The 23,977-nt window shown below is 35.0% G+C and overlaps 1 protein-coding gene and 1 pseudogene across 1 annotated transcript in view; one reads left to right on the top strand and one right to left on the bottom strand.

Annotated features, from left to right (window-relative positions):
- Window positions 1–23,977, bottom strand: part of MRPL1 (mitochondrial ribosomal protein L1) — a 57,089-nt gene that overhangs the window by 14,986 nt on the left and 18,126 nt on the right. The window contains exons 5-7 of the mRNA XM_039845529.1: window positions 23,638–23,709; window positions 17,223–17,334; window positions 6,074–6,180 (exon numbers count right to left, since the gene is read on the bottom strand). Coding sequence (XP_039701463.1) covers window positions 6,074–6,180; window positions 17,223–17,334; window positions 23,638–23,709 — 291 coding nt within the window. The remainder of the gene's footprint in view (window positions 1–6,073; window positions 6,181–17,222; window positions 17,335–23,637; window positions 23,710–23,977) is intronic.
- Window positions 23,842–23,960, top strand: LOC120588570 (uncharacterized; annotated as a pseudogene).

Raw genomic sequence — 23,977 nt, 5'->3', positions numbered from 1 at the left:
ATAGACTCCACAAAAATAGGCCACTATAGCCCATGGGCTGTAGTTTGTTGACCCTGCTCTACATATCCTGTTTATATCCAAAATGAGGACAGTTGATGCTGTCGGTGAGTGCCCTTTCGTCTGCACATTCATTCTAAATCCAATTCTTATACAGGTGGCAACAACTAGAAACATCTTCAGTATTTCTAACTATATAAGAATAACATTACTCATAGAACTCTCAAATTTTTAAAGAAGCAATATTACTTTTCCTTGAAATCCTTTTTAAAAATCTGTTATCTGATAATTGTAACAAATATTTCTATGGAATAGTTATATTGTGTTCGATACAACTGTAAAAAGATTTTTATTACCTTTTAAACAACTTTATTGAGGTATTCTTAACATTTTAAATAACTTTATAAGGCATATTTTGCATATCATATTAATTACCCTTTTTTAACTTACAATTCAATAATTTTTTAAGTTTATCAAGTTGCAATCATCACCAAAATCAGTTTTAAAACGTCTTCAACACCCCAATATGATCCCTAATGCACACTGTTAATGCCTGTTTCCTCCTGTTCCTGCCATAGTCAACCACTAATCTACTTTTTGTCTTTATAGTTTTGTCTTTTCTGGATATTTCATATAAACGGTATCATATAGTATGTGATTTCTGCATCTGGTTTCTTTCACTAAGCACAATGTTTCTGAGGTTCATCCACATTATAGACTGTATCCACAGTTTGTTCCTTTTTATTGCTAAATCGTGTCCCACAGGGTATGCTGCACATTCTTAGAGTCAATTTATTAAGTTGAAACCATCACCAGTCAGAACAACACATCAGTCATCCCTAAAATTCCTTGTGCTCCTCTGTAATCCTTCCTTCCGACCCGTGTCCCCAAGTCAAGTATTGCTCTGTCTTCTGTCACTATTAATTACTTTGCATTTGCCAGAATTTTATATAAATAGAATCATATAGTATGCACTCCTTTTTGTCTGGCTTCTTTCACTCAGCATAATTATTTTAAAATTCATCCATGTTAAAGCATGTATCAGTAGTTTCTTTTTATTACGAAAGCATATTCTATTGTGCAGATATGACAAAGTTTGTTTATACATTCACCTGTTACTGGACATGTGGAATGTTTCCAGTTTTTGGCTATTAATAATAAAACTAATATAAGCATTTGTTTACAAGTCTTATGAAGACATGTTTTCATTTCTCCTGGGCAAATATCTAAAAGTGAAATGATAGGATCATATAAGTAGATTTTAAACTTCTTAAACTGACAAACTGTTTGCCAAAGAGGTTGTATCATTTTATATTCCCATAGTAACATATAAGCATTCTGGTCCCTCCACATCCTCACCAACAGTTAGTATGGTCAGTCTTATTAATTTTAGTCATTCCAATGGATATGTAGTAATATCTCATTGTGATTTTAATTTGTATTTACTTAACAACTAATAATGTTGAGCATCTTTCAATGTGTTTGTCGTCTGTTTCCCATGTGTTTGTCACACCTTGGTGAGGTGTAGTCAAATCTTTTGCTGATTTTTAAAACTGGGTTGTTGTATTATTGAGTTTTGAGAGTTCTTTATATATTGTGGATTTATTAGATATATGATTTGCAAATATTTTATCCCAGTCTGTGATTTATCTTTTCATTCTCTTCACACTTTTAAAGAACAAAAGCTTTTTAATTTTATAAAGTGCAATTTATCTATTTGTTCTTTTGTGGATCATGTTTTTGGTGTCATATGTAAGAAATCATTCCCTAACAAGTTTTTCTTCCAGAAGTATTATAATTTTAGCCTTTACATTTAGGTCTTTGATATATTTTGAGTTAATTATATATGGTGAGAAGTATAGGTCAAAGTTCCTTTTATTACATGTAGATATCTAATTGTTCCAGTACTATTTGTTAAAAAGACTATCACTTCTCCATTAAAAATGCTTTTCCACATTGTTTTAAATCAGTTATCATATGTTTTGTCTTTGTTACTGTTGGACTTGCTATTCCATCCCATTGATCATGTTGTCTCTTTTGACATCAATACCACACTGTCTTAATTACTAAAATCAGGTATATTTCCAACTTTGTTCTCTATCAAAGTTGTTTTGGCTATTCTAGATCCTTTGTATTTCCATATGAATTTTAAATCAACTTGTCAATTACTACAAAAAAGCTAATGGGATTTTGATTGAGACTATAATGAGTTTATACATTACTTTGGGGACAACTGACATCTTAACAATATTGGGATTATTGATCCATTAATATGTTACATTTCATCAACTGTATAGATCTTTGTTTCTCCCAACTATGTTTTGAAGTTTTCAGTGTATGGATCTTTCACATCTTTTGTTAGAATTATTCCTAAATATTTCATATTTTTCAATATTACTACAAATAGCACTCACTTTTAAATTTTAATTTCTACAAAAGAAACTATCAATAAGACAAAGAGGCAATGAACCAAATGGGAGAAAATATTTGCAAACAACACCTCTGATAAGGGGCTAATATCTAAAATATACAAAGAACTCATGCAACTCAACAATAAAAAAACAAACAATCCAATTAAAAATGGGCAGAGGACCTGAACAGATACTTCTCCCAAAAAGACATACAAACAGCCAACAGACATATGAAAAGATGCTCAACTGCACTAGCTGCTGGGGAAATGCAAATCAAAACTACAATGAGATACCATCTCACACCTGTTAGAAAGACTATCATCAACAGGACAAGTAATAAAAAGTGTTGGAGAGTTGTAGGGAAAAAGGAACCCTCACACGCTGTTGGTGGGAATGTGAATTGCTACAGCCACTATGGAAAATAGTATGGAGGTTCTTCAAAAAACTAAGAATAGAATTACCATATAACCCAGCAATCTCTCTTTTTGATATCCACCCAAAAATTTTTAAAACATTTATCTGTAAAGATATATGCACCCCAATGCTCATTGCAGCAATATTCACGATGGCCAAGACATGAAAACAATCAAAGTGCCCTTCAATAGATGACTAGATAAAGATGTCATACATATGTACAATGGAATATTAGTCAGCCATAAGAAAAGATGAAATACTGCCATTTGCAGGAACATGGACAGATCTTGAGATAATTATGCTAAGCGAAATAAGAGTCAGAAAAAGTTAAGAGCCAAATGATTTCACTCGTATGTGAGATATAAAACTGAAAGCAACAAGCAAACATGACAAACAGACTCATGGACATGGACAACAGTTTAGCGGCTACCAAAGGGAAGCGAGGAGGTAGATAAAGGTAAAGGGGGTCAAATATATGGTGATGGAAGGAAATTTAACTTTGGATGGTGAATACACAATACAATACATATATGACGTATTATTAAATTATACACTTGAAACCTATATATTTTATTAACCAATGTCGCCCCAATAAATTTAATTAGAATTTTTAAATTTCTAATTGTGGATGTTATATAGAAGCAAAATTGATTTTTATATATTGATCTTGTATCCTACAACCTTACTTAACTCTTTCTTTTCTAGTAGCTAGATCATGTCACCAGTGAATAGTGATAGTTTTATTTCTTCCTTTTTAATCAGGATGCCTTTTTTTTTGTCTTATTATACTACATAGAATCCCTAGATCAATGATGAACAGAAGTGGTGAGAGTGGATATCCTTAACTTGTTCTTGATCTTAGAAGGAAAGCATTCAGTTTTTCATCACTAAGTATGATGTCAGCTGTTGGTTTTTCTTAGATGCCTGTTATCAGGTTGAGGACATCAACTTCTATCCCTAGTGTGCTGAAAATTTTTAATTAGAAATGAATGCTGGATTCTGTCAAATGCATTCTCTATATCTACTGATGTGATCATATGGCTTTTGATTTAGTTTGTTAATATGGTAAATTATAATGATTGGCTGTTAAATGTGAAAGTAACCTTGCATTCCTAGGATAAACCCTACTTGGTCATGATGCTATCCTTTTTATATATTACTGTATTCTATTTGCTAAAATTCAGTTTATAATTTTAACATCTATGTTCATGAATGACATTGGATTGTCATTTTCTTTGTCTGGTTTTGATATCAAGGTAATGCTGATTGCTTTAGGTGGGAGGGTAAATCTGGTCCCTGTTACTCCATTTCAACCAAAAGTAGATGTCTGTTTAATAGTTATTATGTCATCTTATCTACCACTTCCTAGCTTTAAGAAAGTATGTATCATTATTAACTTCATTTTACATATAGGGAACATGGGGGAAAACTGAGGCTCAGAGAGCAAGGTGGCGCAGTTGTAATCCGGAACCAGAATTTGAAGCAGACAGTATTAATCTAAAACCCATTATTATACTATAATATTTAAGCAGTATTCCAAAAGATTAATTTATTTTTCATTAAGAAAAAGCATATCTCTAATAAAACTCCAAGTAGTCTGATCTGGAGCCCATGTCTTAATCACTACAGTATTTGTTGAAAAGAATGAATAAGATGACATGATTTTGTATACTCTGAGTCAGGATCTATATAAACTACTAACTGAATATACTGAAAACATTACTACAGAAAAATAAAAGATCCAGCGAGAAAGAAAGAGTCATAAAGATATTTAACAGACTCAAAAACTCCAACCGAAACAGTAACGACAGTAGCTGCTACCATTTAAAATATTTTTTAATCTTTAAAACCACATTGTGAAACAGATATTACTATATAAATTTTATTGATGAGGAAATTTGAGAGACAACAGCATTAAAAAACTTGTGTAAAGTTTGCCATTCCATAAGTAGCAGAACTGGTATTCAAACCCATGAATACAGCTCCAGAATAGTCTCTTAAAATTTGTATTTGCTTTTTTCTTGTTTGTTTGCTTTTTATATCACAATGTTGTCATCCCTAAGAAAGAGGAAGCACTGCCAAGGGCCTTTTGGGAACAAGGACATTCCAACATTAGATTGCAGCAGAGCTCGAACTGGAGCTGAACTTTGACAGTAATGATGGCAATGAGAGGCTTCCCAATCTCTGACTGATTTAACTTGTTTTGCCCCCTTTCTAAAGGAAGTTTTCCTTCTATAAAACTAGCTGAGCACCTTTTCTATATTTCTGATGATCTACAATGGACATAGCTCAATCAGTTTGGACTACTAATCTGCTGAATGAAGAATTCCTCTTAAAAGTAGGATGGAAAGAAGAATAAGAGCTATTCAAATAATTCCAGCCATGAGGTGGGATGATCTAAGGGTAAAGAGGCTGGATTCTTGAGGAGACTGCCAAGGTTCAAATACCTCTTCTGCCTCATACTAGTTATGGGACCTTGAGAAAAGTATTTGACCTCTCTGGGCTTCTATGCCCTCATCTATAAAATGAGGATGATAATCTACCTCTCATTGGGTTAAGATTAAAAGACAGAATATATGAAAATTGTTTAGAATAGGGCCTGGTATTTGGTAGGCAGTTTAAATTTTGCTATCAAATTGCCATTATTCCTATAGTTATTGTACAGGAAAAAGATTACATACATTAAATAGATATTTTAGAGATTCTTTTGTATAAAAAAATATTAGCAAATAACTATATATTTAAAAACACAGTACTATAAAAATCTGACATATCTATCTATATAGTTTGGAAATTGATTTCCAGCATCTTCTGTACATAGGCAGTTTTTAAAACCCAGGGATAACCAAAAATAATTCATAAAAATAAAGCAAATTCCTCAATTCATTAAAGTAGGATTAAATATCTACTATGGGGTCAGCATTATACAGTGTTCTGTAAGTGATATATAAGATCTAGACCTTACTTTCTATAAGTCTAAATATTACAAGAAAAATATCATACATAGAATAGATAATCGAATAAGGCAAAGTACAAATAAATGTCAGTGGGTGACACATAACTCAGAAGCAATTCTATATTACCATTAAAATTTATGAGTTCAACCAATAAAAAATTATCTATGTGCATAGTTAGTGTCACTTCTAATGCTACTGATAAGAACAAGTTCAAAGGACTGGTATATTATAAATTATTAATGAATCAGTTAAGCAAAAAAAGAGGGTTATTGAATAATTTCCACTGTAACTTACTGTTGCTATTTTTGTCTTGAGAAAATTCTCCCTTTCTTCATCTACCTTAATTTCATGTCCAGTTTTAAATAATTCAAGCATTTTGGGGATGTCACGGCCAATGGAATCTGGTTAGAAAAATAAAAAATCCAAAGTTATCACTCCATCTAAACAAGTAGTAAAAATTACTGAATAAGAAAAGCATTCCTCTCAGCCAGGAGCTCAGGCGGTGGCAGTGGCGGTGATGGCAGTGGAGCTGACACTGCTGGAGAAGTCCCTGGGGCTGAGTAAAGGAAACAAATACAGCATTCGGGGTGAGTGTCAGATTCCAGTTCTTAAAACGAAGAATAGACTAAGTCTAACAGGACTGACTACTATAACAGTCAAGCAAGCCAATAAAGAATATTTGCTCGGGAGCACTAGAGAAGAAAAAGCAATAGTTCAACAATGGTTAGAATACAGAGTAACTCAAGTAGATGGACACTCTAATAAAGATGATATCCACATTCTGTTGAAGGATCTTAATTCACATCTTGAAGATAAAGTCTGCTTTACAGAATATAAATTTACCTTAGCAGATATCCTATTATACTATGGACTTCATCGCTTTATAGCTGACCTGAAAGTTCAAGAAAAGGAGAAATATCTTAATGTACCTCGCTGGTTTTGTGATGTTCAGTATTATCCAGGCATCAGGCAATATCTGTCTAGTGTTGCCTTCATGAAGAACAGACTATTTACTAGTTCCTACGAGGAGCCATCCATGCTGTACGGAAGAGTGATTTAAAATATTTTAAATGGAAAGTGTATTCTGGACCAGAAGACTAATGTAAATTGACCTGTAGTCACTCTTTATTTGCTGAAATTGATAGAATTTTTAAAGTATAAGCTATGTCTGAAAGTTTTATTTGTTCTTTAGTTGAAATTTTGCAAATTTTAATGTAAATATTCAACTGCTATCAAAACTTAAGATCGAGTTATAAATTACCTTGTTTTTATAGATGAAAGTTATTTTCATAAAAGTTACAAATTGGTGGCATAACTTAAAAAAAAAAGAAAAGCATTCATCTAATGTTAAGATACAGCAAATAAGTTGTGACAGAGAGACCTTAGGGTGGCCCCATTTCCTGATGTTCATACCCTTGTGTGATCCCCTCCCTTTGAATGTGGATAGGACCTGCAACATGTGCTATATAGAAACAGGATGATTATGTGTACATGATTACATTACAAAAAATTGCAATGCCCATCTAGGAGGAAACTCTTCCAACTGGCTCTGAAGAAGCAAGCTGCAACATTACGAAATACATATGAAGAGGGCCGCAAGGCAAGAAACTACAGCCCTCAGTGCAGCCTGCGAGGAACTGAATTCTGCCAAAAAGCCACATGAATCTGGAAGCAAATCATTTCTTCCCCACTTAAGTCTCAGATGAGATCACAACCCTACCCGACACCTTGATTGGAGCTTTATGAGACCCTGAAGCAGAAAACCCAGCATAGCCGTATACACATTCCTGACATACAGAAGCTGAGATAGTAAATGTATATTGTTTTAAACCACTAAATTAGTGGTAATATTATTGCACAATAACAAATAACTAAGTATAAGCAATGATGCTGCTTATACTTTAGAAACCTGAAGACAAATTAAAATAAAATCTACAAAATAATAGCTAACAGGGAGTCTTGAAATATTTTAAGATCATTTTACCTACCTTTGTGTGAAATTCACCTGACCTGACTTACCATAAAGGGAAGGAACTAGAAAAGTAGCAATATTTAGCAGTAGAAATAATATCACAGTGAATAATATAGCTCATTACTGCACAAATAGTTACAGAAGCTAGCATGAAAAAAGAGTTAAGAATTAACACTTAATTTTTTGGATACTAATGTCACTTTGCCCTCAATTAGGGTAGAAAAAAAGGATGCACTGAATATAGAAAAGAGAAAAATGGAATCAGGGTAAAAACTAAGAATTTTCAAAGGATAACGCAGAAGACTCCAAACATTAGGAAGTTCTAATATTTAAATGGAAAGACAAAGGACCTGGGAAACTTCCTAATGTTCGTTCATTAACGTTTTAACTCAAATTTAATACATAAAAATACATACTTTAATATTTCACACTACTATAACTTAACTTGAAACATTTTCAAATTTGTACATAGATAATGTAAATTACTTGAAGGGTAAGAAACACAATAAGGAATGTGCCAGTAAAGAACCATCACTCCCAGTGTGTCTCAAGCAATTCTTTTCATGATAAGTCAACATGAAAATCTCATTATAAAGAAAGCGCACTATACTCTCAGCATTTATTACTTCTAAGGATCATCAAACCTGTTCAGTATGGCTCAGGAGCACTTTGGCTGTAAATAAAAGTAATTATCTACAAGGAGCTTACAATCTAATTGGGAGAAAAGGGACATGCAAAGGGAAAAACTACTGAAAAATACTTTTTTAGAAAAATAGTTTTTTAGAGTAACGTTTTGATGTAATTGAGTACTAAACAGTATGACAGATAGTATAACAATAAACAGTAAGATGCTAATACAGTATTTCCCCCTTACATGTTTAGCTTGTCATGGTTTCAGTTACCTTTGTTAGATATATGTGTGCCAAGTATTCTTCCACAATCTATAGCTTATTTGCTATTTTTTTTAATGGTGTCTTCTCGTGAACAAAATTTTTGATAAAATCTAATTTAGCAACTTTTTCACGCTTTTTGTGTCCTAAGAAACATTTACCTAACCCAAGGTCATAAAGACTTTCTCTTTAGCCTTTACAATTAGGTCTATGACCCATTTTGAATTAATTTTTGTGTTTGATATGAGAAAAGGATACCTAGTTATTTCAGCAGCATTTATTAAAAAAACCATTCTTTCTCCATATAACCTTGGTATCTTTATCGAAATCCAGTTGACCATGAGGTTTGGGTCCATTTCTCAACTCTCAATGTTTGATCTATATACATTTATCCTTGTGCCCTACCACACTGTCTTGATTACTATAGTTCTACAGTAAAGTCATCAATCAGACAATGCAACTTTTTTGGAAGAACTTTCTTCTTCCTTTTTAAAATCATTTTTCTATTCCAGGTCCTTTGTCTTTCCATTTAAATATTAGAATGAGCTTGTCGATTTCTTTAAAAAAAATTCTTAACTTTTCTGGGAGTTTAATTAGGATTGCATTAAATCTATAGAAAGATGTTGGAATAATTCCATCTTAACAATATTATACTTCAAATCCATAGCCATGGTATATATCTTTATTTATTTAGGTATTTCTTAAACTTTCAGCAACATTTAGTACTTTTCTCTGAATAAGTCTTGTACATCTTTTGTTAAATTTATTCATAAGTATTTCATTTGTTTTGTTTTGTTCTTGTGAATGGAGCTGTTTTATAAATTTCATTTTGGTTGTCTATTGCTAGAACATAAAAATTCACAGTTGTTTTATGTGTTGATCTTGTACCATGTAACCCTACTAAATTCACTTTTTAGAATTCATTTAGAATATCTTAGAATCGTATCCTCTAGGAATAAAGGCTGTTTTTACTTCTTCCTTTCTAATATGTATGCACTTTATTTCCCTGACTTGGTACAATGTTGAACATAAGGGGTGAGACCAGAGATCTTTGTATTGTTCCTGATCTTGGTTAGAAAGCAATCACTCTTAATGGTCTCACCATTAAGAATATTAGCTCTTGATTTTTCATAGACGTGCTTTGTCAACTTGAGAAAGTTCACTTCTATTCCTGGTATTCTGAGAGTTCTTATCATGAATGGGCATTAGATTTTATCAAATGTTTTCCCTATATTTACTATGATGAGCTTAAGGTTTTGTTCATTATTCTGCTGACATGGTATATTATATTGATGTGCAGATCAACTTTGTATTCCTGGAATAAATTTCCTTGGTTAAGGTTTACTAATCTTTATACACATATATACATACTGCTGGATTCAATTTGCTAATACTTTGTTAAGGATTTTTGCTTCTGTGCTTATGAGGGATATTGATCTGTAGTTTCCTTGTGATGTCCTTGTCTAGCTTTGATAGCAGAGTAAAGCTGAGCTCATAAATGAGTTGGTAAGTGTTCCTTCCCCCACTAGTTTCTAAAAGATGCTCTAAAAAATTCATATTATTTCTGTCTTAAATGTGGGATAGAATTCACCAAGGAGAAGTTGTGTGGCCTGGAACTTTTTCATTGTCAGAAGTTGTAAATTACTAATTCAATTTCTTTACTTGATACAGATCTATTTAGATTTTCTATTTCTTCTGGACACTTTTGCTAATTTGTGTCTTTCAAAGAATTTGCCCATTTAAGTTGTCAACATTCATTGGCAGAAAGTTGTTCATAATACTGCCTTTATTATCTTTCGGTGTCTATGGGGTATGTACCCATGTCCTTTTTATTCCTGATCTTGATAAATTGTGTTCTCTCTCTTTTTAAAATCAGGCCAGCTGAAGTTTTATCAATTTTATCAATCTTTTCAGAGAATCAGTTTTCCTTTCATTGCTTTTTTGTGTTGTTCGTCCTTTTTCTAGTTCATTGATTTCTGCTCTGATATTTATTTTCTTCCTTCTACTTACTTTGGGTTTAATTTGCTTTTTTTCTGAGTTCTTGAGGTAAAAGCTTAGAACAATAATTATAAAACTTTCGTTTTTAATTTAGACTTTAAAACTATAAATTTCCCTCTGCAGATTACAATGTGCACATTATTGCTTTAGTGGCATCCCAAATGTTTTGTGTTTTCATTGTCACTTAGTACAAGACATTTTCTAATTTTTCTTGTGATTTCTTCTTTGCTCTATCAGTTATCTAGAAATGGGTTGCTTAATTTTAATGTATTTGGAGATTTCTCATATTTCTTTTGGTTATTTACTGATTTCTGATTTAACTATGATTAGAAAACATACTCTGTATGATTTCAATCCTTTGCAACTTATTAAGACTTGCCTTATAACCCAACAAATGGTCTAATCCAGTAAATGTTCAATGTATACTTAAATAGCACATATCAGACAACACTTATTGTTGAGTGAAGTATTCTATAGATATCAATTAGGCCAAGCAGGTTGATAGTACTACTGTTCAAGTCTTTTATATCTTTACTGATATTCTATGTACATGTTCTATCAGTTACTGATAGAAGAATATTAAAATTTCTAACTATACTTGATGATTAGTCTATTTCTCCTTTCGATTCTGTCAGTTTTTGCTTCACGTATTTGTGGCTCTATTTTTAGGTGAGTATGTCCTTTTATTACTATAGGACATTCACCTTTTTCTCTTGTAAATTCCTTATCTTAAAAGTCTATTTTGTCTGGTATAAATATAGCCAATCCAACTCTCTAATGCTTACTGTACTCATGGTGTATCTTAATTCTTCATTTTACTTTCAGTTTATTTGTGTTTGAATATAAAGTGTGTCTCCTGCGGATAGTATTTAATTGGATTGCTTTTTCATTGTGTTATGATCTCTACCTTTTGGTTTAAGTGTTTATTCAATTTCCAATTAACCTAACTATTGATACAGCTTGATTTAGATCTTTATTTTAATATGTGTTTTCTATTTGTCTCATCTCATTTGTTCCTCTGTTCTTCCTTTACTGCCTTCTTTTGTTTTAAACAAAAAGTTTTTAGTATATCATTTTTATTCCTCTAGTTAGTTTGAAACTATATGTCTTTTTGTGTTTTTTATTTGCCCTAGAGATTACAATGTGCACATTTATTTATCAAAACTTACTTCATCTTAATACTGACTTGCTTCCAGGAAAACAGTAAGTTTGTGCCATCTTATCTCCATTTTCCCTACCTTACCTCACGATATTATTATCATGCCCAAACCTTCTTCATCTCTTGTATCTCTATCTTTAAAACAGTATTCACTGGACCACTCAAGACAAAAATTAGGGAAACATTCTAGATTCCTCCCTTTTCCTTACCTCAACATCTAATCAATAACTCTTTTTAATTCTACCATATCCCACAACAGCCTTTCTCTCCTTGGTCATCAATGCCACTGCTCAGATTCTGTCCTTATTCATCTTTTACCTAGCCCACTACATTAGTCTCTTCACTGGTCTCTGTTCTGAACATTTCATTATTTTCGTCTAACCACTCTATCGCTTATACAAGCTCCTGCATATATTCCTTCTAATAAGCAAATCTTATATCATTCTTCTTAGCAATATTTTTCAATCCCTCCTTATCTGCATAGAGGATAACACCTAACCTCCATGGCATGGCACACAAAGCCCTCCATGATCTGGCCCACTGCCTATCACTGTCTAACCCCACTGCCCACCACTATCTGATAACACTATGTACCAAACGATAGAAAGCTACTTATAAATTCCTGAACATAACTAGCTCTCTCATACTTTTGTGCATTAGCACAGGCCATTTCCTCTACCTGGAATGTTCTCCCCATGCACGACATGGGGAAAAAAAAAAAAAAGCCTATTCATATTTAAATGCTCAACTGCTACTTTCTTCATATAATCTAATTCTACAAAATAGTTCCTCATTCCTCTAAGTACTTTGTACCTCTTCCACTGGTACACCTTCTGCATTTTAGTATAGCAGTTTGTTCTCATTTCTCTCACCTCTCAATTTTTATCTCCTTAAAGATGGGAACTATTTTTTCATCTTTTAATCCTCAGTATTAAGTGTAGGCATAGCAGGCATGCAATAATTATGTTTATTTAATAAATGAGTTATGAAGGTAAAAATGAAATATGAAGACATAAAAAAATGAGATCTCCTAAAGTAATTACAGAGCATGAATAGTTACTTTAAGAATTATAGGAAATCAATAATAATAGAGGCTCATATATATTTTAAACTTGTTATGTACCCAGTCTATGCTAAGCTCTTGCATACATTATTACAAAAACACTATTGGAAGCATGAAACTCATTTTGTAGATGAATAAACAGAGGCACAAAAATGTTAAAAAATTTGTTCAAGGCCACAGTGTGACAAAGCCAAGACTGAGAGAGGTATCTATGTTAACCGCTATTCTATTCTGTTTTTCCCTATAACCCAATATTAATATTCACTGCTATTTCTAGGGCTTTGCTATCCCTATTGCTATGTAATTACTCTCCTCTTTGCTCTGTGCTATTTTGTTATACTTTTCTTTTTCTTCTTTCTGTTCCCTTTCTTTTCCTCTAAGTCCCTCTATTCAATTACCATAATGAACAGAACCTGTACTAAACTATACTGTTGGGTATTTCACTCTGCTGTATCTTCTCTTTTCTTCTTTGCTAGTGAATAGTACAGGGTAGAAGTAGAATATAAGCCAGGTAAAACAAAGAAGGAATAGTGAGAACAGAGGTAAGTTAAGATTATACAGTGTAAAATAAAGTTTCAAGAAACAAAGAAAACTAAGGACAAATCTTTAAATGCAGCAAATGAAAGGTCAGTGATTATTACTAAGAAGCAACATTTTAGCTGAATATGGGAGAGAATGATGTAAGGAAGAATAACACTTGGTAAGGAAATGGAGACAGCCAACCACTAAAGACCACTTGTTTGAAAAATTTGGTATGAAACAACAAAAAAGACTAAGATTGTAGCTAAAAAGGTTAGCTGAATCGAATGGACATTTTGGGGGTATGTGTTTTGTTTCCAGTTTATTTGTTCAACTAGAGAAATCTGAGCATGATTAAATGCTCAGTTGAACCAGTTTGTCTACTGCAGAAAATGAAACTGTTAGCTCCGAGACAGCAAAGACCTTGCCTGCCTTGTTCACAGCCATCACAATTCAGGCTTCGTACAAAACAAATACTCAATACATATAATTATTCTAATCCAAAAAAATCTATAAATTGTAGACAGTCTTTAGTTGCAGCAATTTCTATCTTCTACCAACTGAATGCTACACTAAATGTGCATTCACTGTACAAATATTTGTTAAGCACCTACTATGTGCAGGTTCTATTCTAGGCACAGGAGAATACAGCAGTGGACAAAACCCCCCAAAAAATGTCCTTACTCTAATAGAAGGACTGAACACACACCCACAAATAAAAAATGTAAGATCCCAAAAGTGGTAAGCCCTAAAAAGAATATAAAAACACAATAATGAGATAATGTGATAATTGGAAGTGGCAGGTAATATTCTATATAGGATGGTCATGGAAGGCCTTTCTGTTTAGGTGATATTTGAATGAAAAAGTAGCCAGAAAAATAAGCAAAGAGCATTACAAACAAATAGGACAATGAGTCCAAAGACCTGAGAAGGGAAACTACTTAGTGTGTATGAAGAAGGGCAAGGAGGCCACTATGGCTGGAGTAAAGGAAATGAAGGAAAGAGTAATGGAACCAGCTGCAATATATCAATAATTTATCTATAACAATTATATCCACAACTAATTATCATTAGAATCTTTCACACAAAAATAGTTTTTAAACTAATACACAAGGAATAAAAATTAAGAACAATTTCAAATTGATTACCTTGCAAAAATTCCGTTTCAGCATTTTTCTTTATATAACCGGAGTTCTAACGATTTCAATAATGCAAGCAATGTGCTGAAGTACAGCATATCAGTCTATGAGTTAAAAATATTTCCTATTAGAGTTCAATAAATTTACATTCACTACTCTCAAATATGATACAACACCAAGTTTCTCACAAAAAGCAGTGTCCTACTCAGCGGATATGAATGCTCTTTGGACAGGTCTGCCAGAGTATTCTTTTAACAAGACTCCAACTGGAGCACTGATGCTCAATTCTAAGAGATGTATATTAAGAAAATAAATACACATTAGTGGGTCCAATTTCCTAATCATGTCTGTCCCATCTGCCAATAATTTAGCATGGTTTAAAAGACTTCAACTGTTTCCATCTATGCTAATAGAAACCTGATTCCATTAAGTCGAGATATTTTTCACAGTAGTAATTTTTAAGTAAATGCATAATATATAAGATTAAGAATAAATAAAATATCAACAAAATCTATCTACATTAGAGATGAAAGAATTTCAGAGGACACGTATTTTTGGGGGGAAAGCTAGTTTACAAGCAAAATGAAATCAAATTTCTTCTAAGAATTTTAAAAAGCAAGTTTTAAATGTCTTTTTTTCTTGAAATAAAAAATACTAAGAAAACAAGCCAAATATGCATTTGAAAAATAGAGAACTTGCCTACAGTTACATAAGCAATTAAACTAAAAAAATCAAACAAATGAAGCTGCAGCATTAAACATGCTGCAAAAACGTGAACATTCAATCCAGCCAGGATGGTTACACCCACTCCCATTAGTAAAACAAAATGTAAGACAAAATGGGAAACTAATGAGCTCAGCTGCAGGGGTTTGTTTGTTGGTTTTTAAATTTCATCCATTTGCTCAAAATGTAATTTCTATTTTACCCTAAAGTCTTTTGTTGGATATAAGGGGAATCAAATGTTCCTAAACAAGAATCTGAATAAGCTCTGAAAATGCATAATACAAGCTTCATTTGTTCTAATGCACATCTGGTGTATCCTGTCTTAACATTTTTGACAGGTTAATCATTTGTCTTCATGTTTAAAGAACACAAATGTTTTGCTAGTACTGTTAAACAGATCATGTAGGGGTGAAAAGAAAAAGGTAGAGGAGAAAGGTCTGCCTGCTTTTTCAAGATGCTTTGTTAAGCAAATGGCGGGGACATACCTAGGTAACTTGACCCTGGTGTTTGGAAGGTATGATTCATTACAAAAGTAGAACTAGGGTAAAGCCATTAATACAAATAAACATTTTAAAGGGAAATTTTTCTTATTTGAAACAAAGAAGTTATTTGAAAACCTTTCAGACTAAAAACAACAGTGCCAAATTTTGAGATGAAAATGGTAAAACAAACAAACAAAAAAACCAAAAAAACCCTCAAGGCTACGGAAAATGGAGGCCAAAAGGGTTACTCAGAGAATGGATAAAGAAGCAAAGGTGACAAAATTAACTTCTGTGAGAAACCAGTTCAGCATGCAAAGCAAGGAGGTAGCTAAATACAGAATATATTCAGTATCCGGTTTCATTTTAATTGACTATTTTTAGTATTGTTGGGTTTTGTTAATCTTGATTTTAATTAGAAAAAAATTATGAGAAATATTTTCATCAAATTAAACTGTAATTTGTGTTTAATTTTTAAAATAAATTTCAATTTCAAGTCTTACTTAGAAAAGACTATTAAGTCTGATGCCATGATAACAAATACTATATTGTAATGGAAATCCCTAGTAAAAAGTGCCAAACAGTCTGAGATCTAATAACGATGTGTTATTCAATGCAGGCCACCAAAAATAAACAAATAAAACTCTAGTACAACAAAAGAATTGGAGAGTACATATGAAATTGCTTCAACTACAGAACATGATCTATGATTCAGATAAGTGTTAGTAGCTAACATGTATGAAGAATTTTAGCAGGATTTTTCAGCTCAGCTAGAGTTGAAATGTGAAGCCCAATCTACTAATACAATTTAAATATATCTATTCTGTTTATATTATAAAATTTTATTTGCAATAACACCTATCTATAGCAAATATCCAGAACCACATAAAAGAAACTATGATGGCTTCATATATATGTTGAATGCTGACATAAACGAGCATAAACATTATTGATAAAGACATATAAAACAGTATGATGGCAACATACCTATTAGGTAATACATTCCATTAATTTCAAGCTAAAATACAGCCTAAATATAAAGTATTATATAGTAACTAGGTTTTCAAATTATATTAGATTACCAATAACAGTTTCAAAGGAAAAAAAAAAACAAATATACATGTTCTTATATAACACAAAACTCAAATAGCAGGACATATTATTTTTTTCTACATGTATATTAACAATTTTGTTTTCTAACTAAACATATATTACAAAGTTTTTGATAGCATATTGAAATAATAGAAAGAATTCTCCCCTTTAAGACAAACTAGCACTTATAAAATGGTCATGAGGAAGTAAAATACAGCATAGGGAATAAAGTCAATAATACTGTAATAACTATGTATGGTGCCAAGTGGGCACTAGACTTATTAGAGGGATCATTTCATAAATTATAAAAAAAGTCTAGCCATTATGCTGTACACTTGAAACTAACAAAATACTCAATACAAACTGTAATTTAAAAAACAACAAATTAAAGAAAAGAATACTCCCTTACTTCGAGTAAACTTTGGAAATCTTTTTTTCAGCTTCTTCTTTAATGGATTAAGCTCAGGCATTATTTCTGGAACAGCTACATAATAATCTGATTGAATTTCATCATCCAAAATCTGATAATCAGGGAAAAGATACAAAAAGCTTTATCCTTCTGAAAATACAGTATAATGCAATAATTTCCCTTATAATTTAGAAAACAGACATTAGGCATAAATCTTTAATTCAAATACAAAGATCATATGAATACATTTACCAATTATGAAAACCTCTGGCAGCAAAACATTTTCTGATCTTTTTCTTTCTAAAAATAGCCACAGACACTTAAAAATATATATTTAATAGTTTTACTTCTTCCATGGGGTTATGTTAGGCAAAAGTATTATAAGCTAGAACATAAAATTGATGTGTATGCGGCTCATAATCCCACAAAGCTGTATTCATATGTCCATTAAAAATAAACATGCTGAAAATTTTGCAAGAGATATGTAAAATTAATAACCACTAGCTGCCAAATTAGTAGCAAATACAACACCTTCCTAAATTTAGAACATTGAAAGAACTGAATCTATAATTATTTTCACAAAGAACTGAAACTAAAATTCTCAAAATAATGAACTGTAAAAGTTCACTTATAGTTTATTTTACAGACTCTAATTCCACTCTAAGAACAAAGAGAATACCAATTTTTAAAGACATTTTAAATTAATTCGGGCAAGCACCCAAAATAATTATACTACTACAATACACTCCATTTAAAAATTTAGTTGGTTATAAAATGAAAGAGCTTTGTAGAACAATATTGCCTGGGCAAAACATATTTTACAATGATTCTTTTTGCTTACCACAATATATTATTCAAACCCTTGGTTTGGGAAACCTAAAAACTTTAACTCTGGCCAAATTAGGCTGTGATTCTGAAATTTTATCTTCCTGTTACTATTCTTTCTTACAAATTCTTTACTCCTTAGATAACAAAATGTTTCTCTTAACAATAACAACTTGCATTAAATGAGCACTTACCGCATGCCAAGGATTTAGCTAAATATTTTACACGGTTTAGGTTTATCCAGTTTTTATAATAATTTTGTAAAAGCAAAATTATTTTAAAATCCCTCAGAAGCAAGCATACTTGTGACGGTTCAAAATAAAGGAAAATGAATTTAGTAAATAAATATCTTATCTAAGAAATGACTAAAAGTTCAGTAAATTTATCCTATCTCCACCTATTATAAGCACTAAGTAGAACAGTATTTAATTAAAAAATACAAGAATGTGTAAAAAAAATTGCAGCCAAGGTACTATTTATAAAACTGTATTGAATTTACCTCACAATCTGAATACCTTCTAAAAATAACATGGATGAGTATTAAAAGATACCTGGGAGTAACTTGCAATAATGTACTGGTTATGATGCTTTATATAGGTGGCATTTTCTCTTCTATTAATAGATCATTCCTGGGCACCTAAAGAGTAATTTTGTACCTGTAGTATTTTATTTACCAAACAATTTCAAAATGTACTTGGATTCCTTATTTGGGTAACTTTTAAAATTTGTTTTATTTAATGAACTTAGTACTGCAGAACACTTTCTGCTTCTTTATCATTACTTTCTTGAGAAGTAACTCCTCAACATTTAAAGAGTGGAGGTATCTATTTAAACTCCATCGTTGCTATGACAGTTCTACAACATACTCTCACACCTACAGGAAGAAAACAGATGGAATGCAGTACACAAGTTTAATAAGAATAGTTCTCTGATTGCAGAGACCAAGTGTAGGTCCCAAGCCTGGCTGGTCCCAGGTCTGGCTGTGATCCAGGTTTGTGACTAGGAACAGGACCCCGGATTTAGAATGTTACATTAGTGTAGTAGGGTGCCTGAGCCTAAAATATGTAAACATAATTCAGCTTATGGTATCACACATGTGTGGCTGAATGCCATTATTGTACTCTGATATGTGTGGAGCCATGTGGTCCCTTGGGGAGTAGAAGGGGAGCACAAGAAGGGGAGAAGTGCATGCAATATCACGCTCCCCACAACAGAACTGCACTCCCCGCAACGGAACTGCACTCCCCACAATAAAGTTGGTGCCTGCCGTTTCATTCTCACGTCGGCCTCTTGTGCATTCCTCCAACTGAGTGTCTCACCATCAAAACCTTCCTTTCTCAATCAGCTGTCTGCTGACACTTGGCGTAGTTGGCAGGATGACAAGGTGAGTACAGCTCCCAGCACTCCAGATGGTCCCCAGGTGAAGGAGACCCGAGTGGAGGACGTGTGGCCCCTCGCCTCCCAGTGGTATTCCGTGGCCGCATATCTGGCTACATGGACACCCCCGGAAGATTGGGATGAAGTGAAGCCTCATCCAGAGGATGTCCGGAAAGCCCTGGAGATGCTGGAGCCAAATGTCCCGACACTACCGGGAGGAAGTGGGTCAGGTGGCCTGGATATTCCTGGTGGTGCTGTGGCAGGCCAGCCTGGAGGTTCAGGATCAGGCTCAGAGGGTACAGTAGCTACAACGCCACAACAAAGCTCTGGAAAAGCAGCCGACGGCAGCAGAACATATGCTGCAGGGTCCTGACGGGTCACTGCCATCATCTCGGTCTGGGAGACTACTGGCGGTACTACAGCAGGTGCAGCTGATGATATGGCAGCAGGCTGAAGTGGAACAGCCATTGGCCCCCGGCAGGAAGGGCGGAGATAGATGGCCAACTGATGGCGCCCCCCTAGGTTAAAAAGCAAACCACCTTGATCTAGTACATCCCCGCCAAACTCCGGGGCCTTACAAAACAGGTATGGCAGAGAACCAGAGAGATGGTTCTGGGGTGGCTGCTGTGGCTGTGGGATGACGGGGCCAAAAGGACTGAATTATCTCTGGAAGAGATGGCTCAGCTGGCCTCTGTAACAGTGATACCGTCCCTCAGGCAGGCCTCCAGAATGTGGCGTGTAAGGCATGAGGTGCTGTTTAACTGGCTCATGTCCTCTGCCCAGACTGTGGGCCGACCCGGGGGAGCTGCCAGAGACAGTGAGCAGATGGACCACGTACTTAGATCTGGTCCAGATAATTCAAGAAATGGGCATGCAACGGATGATGTGCTGTGCCCAGTAAACAAGCCCTGATGAAGAGGTATTTACTACCCGTATGAAGGACTTGATGTTGACTTTTGGCCCCATGGCGGCTCTGCTGGCCCCTTAGGAGGATAGGCGGATCCACAAGGTGACTTCCACTATGGCTAGGTTGGGGGATGTGGAAGTGAAACACAAGGAGCATTCCACCCAAGTGCACGCCCTACTGCCCGCAGCACTTCCAGATCAGCCAGTGCATGGACGGAGGTGTGGCTAAAAAGCGGGCGCAGAGCAGCGCCCAAGCTGTTAGGCTGTGAGAGTGAGCTGCAGGCAAATGCAGTTTGATCTCCTCACAGCAGGGGTCGCTGCAGAAAAGATTGAGCTGCAACCTAATGAAGTGCTGCTGGCGCTATGGAATCAACTGTGCCCTGACTAGCAATTCACTCCTATTCCCAGGAAAGCCAAACCCATGAGGTACGGCTGGCCGATTATCTCCCTGATTAGGGATTCGGCCAGGGCACCCAGTTGGCGGGGGAGCAGGTTGACCTGAGGCTGTGGGAGCTAAATAAGGTTATGCCGCCCCTGCATGTTGCCGTGCCAAACATCACGTACATCATGGACCGGCTGTCACAAGAACTTGGACGATACCATTATGTGGTAGACTTGGCAAATGCCTTTTTCTCTAGCCCTACCTTGTACCATGGTCTCGTGGCTCAAGATTTAGTCACATGGAAACAACCGCCCGTAGGGCACTTGTATCATTACACTGATGATATAATGGTAATCCCTGATTCTCTTACAGAACTAGAAGAAGCTGCGACCAGCCTGCGAGAAGTTCTCATCAACTGGGGTGGGGCAGTCAACAAGGACAAGGTTCAGGGACCTGGGTTCTCTGTCAAATTCTTGGGAGTTGTCTGGTTGGGTAAGACAAAAGTAATGCCAGAGGCAGTAATTGATAAGATACAGGCATATCCCCGACCTGAGACTGTGAAGTAGCTCTAAACCTATTTGGGACTGCTGAGGTTTTAGAGAGTGTTCATCCTCCATTTGGCCTTCTTGATGCAATCCCTGCACTGTCTAGTGTGATGGGGTGCCCAATGGGATTGGACCCCCGAGATGGAGGAGGCCTTTAAGGCTACAAAGCAAGCTGTAGCACAAGCCCAAACTCTACGCGTAATAGATCCAGCCCTCACATTCCTGCTTACAGTGCAGGTAGATGATATAGGGTTTGCATGGGGCTTGTGGCAGAAGCACACTTCCCAGAAGGTACTGATAGGCTTCTGGTCCCAAATGTGGAAAAGCACGGAAGCACAGCATTCTCTGATAGAGAAACAACTGGCTGCCATGTATGCAGCCCTCTGGCCAATGAGGCCATCAATGTCCCTAATCTCATAATCATGCAATCCACGTACCCTGTGGAGGGGTGGCTGTGGTTAACTTAGGGAAGACTCCCTGTATGGGAATTGCACAGACCCCACACTGTCCAAGTGGAGGGATGTACCTGGGGCAGCGGGCACAGTTCTCTGCAAGCCCCCAGTCAGGTTAACTGTACCCTCTATTGGGACCATGCAGTTCCAAGCAGAGCTCTTGGCGGAGGTTGCTGAGATGGGAGACATACCAAGTCCCTATGTAAAGAATTGGACTCCCATCCCTGAGGATGCCTGGTACACAGATGGCTTGTACCGTGAAATGGGGGCTATTGTTGACATGGGCACAAGCACAAGTTGCCGTGTCACAATGCCCCTGGTGTGCTGAGCAGCACCCAGAGAGATGGAGGATAAAGAGAACCCTGGGGGATGATGCCTTGTGGGGCTAAGCCACTTCAGGAATGTCAAGTAGATTGTGGGCTCAAGGTAGCGCCCTCCAGGCCAGATCCTGTGTTGTAACTCTGTAGGGATGGAGTGTAGGTCCCAGGCCTGGCGGTCCCAGGTCTGACTGTGATCCAGGCTTATGGCTAGGAATAGGATCCCGGATTTAAAATGTTACATTAGTGTAGCAGGGCACTTGCGCTTAAAATATGTAAACACAGTTCAACTTATGCTATCACGCATGTGTGGCTGAAAGCCACTATTGAGCTCTGATATGCGTAGAGCCATGCAGTCTCCTGGGGAGCAGAAGGGGAGCACAAAAAGTGCATACGATACGACGCTCCCCGCAATAGAACTGCGGTCCCCACAATAAAGTTGGTGCCCGCTGTTTCATTCTCATGTTGGCCTCTTATGCATTCTTCCAACTGGGCGTCTCACCATCGAAACCTTCCCTTCTCAATCAGCTCGGCGCCGACACCAAGCTGTACTCTCAAATTCCAAAGAATTTGTAATATTGTTTATTTTTACAATTAAAATAATTTTATTAAGATTCATGATACATCAGAAAGAATTGGAAACCATTCTTTAATTCTGACCTAGAATCGGTATGAAAGCATAATCTTTTTATGTTCCCCATTAGTTCTGCTCCCAAAAATCATTCTGGAGACACTACTTAAAAATCCAGAATCCATAACAAATTTAGAGTACTACTATGGTAGAAAAAAATAAAACTTCCCCCAAATAAAAATCTTGATATGGTACAAAAGATAAGTTTTCAAATCACTTTTTCCTGTTCTTAAAAAAAAAAAAAAGTACTTCACAGTCTAAATGATTAAACTTGAAAAAGATTTTAGAGAATATTAAGAAAAATCTTTTGTATTTTCAGAAATAATTCCCAAAATTCAACAGACATGCCTCTTCTTCCACCTATTAAAAAAAAAAAATGTTGTCCTCTTTCAAATGAGCTCCACAAATTCTTCGTTATTTTTTCAAGGCAGGCTACATAATAATTTGTTGCCTCCATGCTGAACCTATGCCACACTGAACTGAAGGGAGGGAGGTGAAAAGGCGGGGTATGAAAAGAATAACCAAAAGTACTGTATTACAGAGGTCAGATACTACCCTTTGTGATCTATTAATCACAATTTTTACTCCAAAAAGGCAAAACAAATATTTGATCTTTAAAACATGAATAGAGATATACATGTGTGCTACTTTTTGGATTTTATTTTAAATCTCACATTCAAAACCATTAGGACTCATTTTGCCCCTTCCAGTCAACCCACAAAATTCTCATAAAAATATAGAAATGAAGGAAAAAACACTATAAGTCGAGCATAATTAATATCAAACCATTTAGACAGTTTTTTTAGTTTCATTTTGATATGCAAAAGAGTAAGAAATTTTTCCCATGTTCTATAAAGCCCTACTAACCAACTATCAAAAGATATGAGCATATTGGTTTTGGTCCACATGTAATAAATCAATAGATGGCAAAGACAACAGAACAATTTCTATAACTAATGAATATGTAAAGAACTTTGTACCTTCTGAATCAGATTAGTTCCTCCTGCAAACGCAGCTCCATTTTCTTCCGCTATTTTAATTTCTGATGCATTCTACCAAGATATAATAGTTTGAACATCAATCTTTAAACAAATTCAGTCTGCTTTCAAGTATTTTAATAGGCAGAAATAATATTACAGTTCAAAATAAAAAGCGTGGTTTTTACTTTTAACTGAAAATGCACTGTCTATGGCCATGCCACCCTGAACAAGCCCGATCTCGTCTGATCTAGAAAGCTAAGCAGGGTTTGGCCTAGTTAGTACCTGGATGGGAGACCACCTAGGAAAATCAGGTGCTGTAGGAGTAAAAAATAAAAAATAA

Source organism: Pteropus medius, unplaced genomic scaffold, assembly GCF_902729225.1.
Source record: "Pteropus medius unplaced genomic scaffold, Ma_sr-lr_union100, whole genome shotgun sequence".
Classification (NCBI taxonomy): Eukaryota; Metazoa; Chordata; class Mammalia; order Chiroptera; family Pteropodidae; genus Pteropus; species Pteropus medius.
Note: the sequence above shows the minus strand (reverse complement) of the source record. Positions and strands in the feature narration are given on the sequence as shown.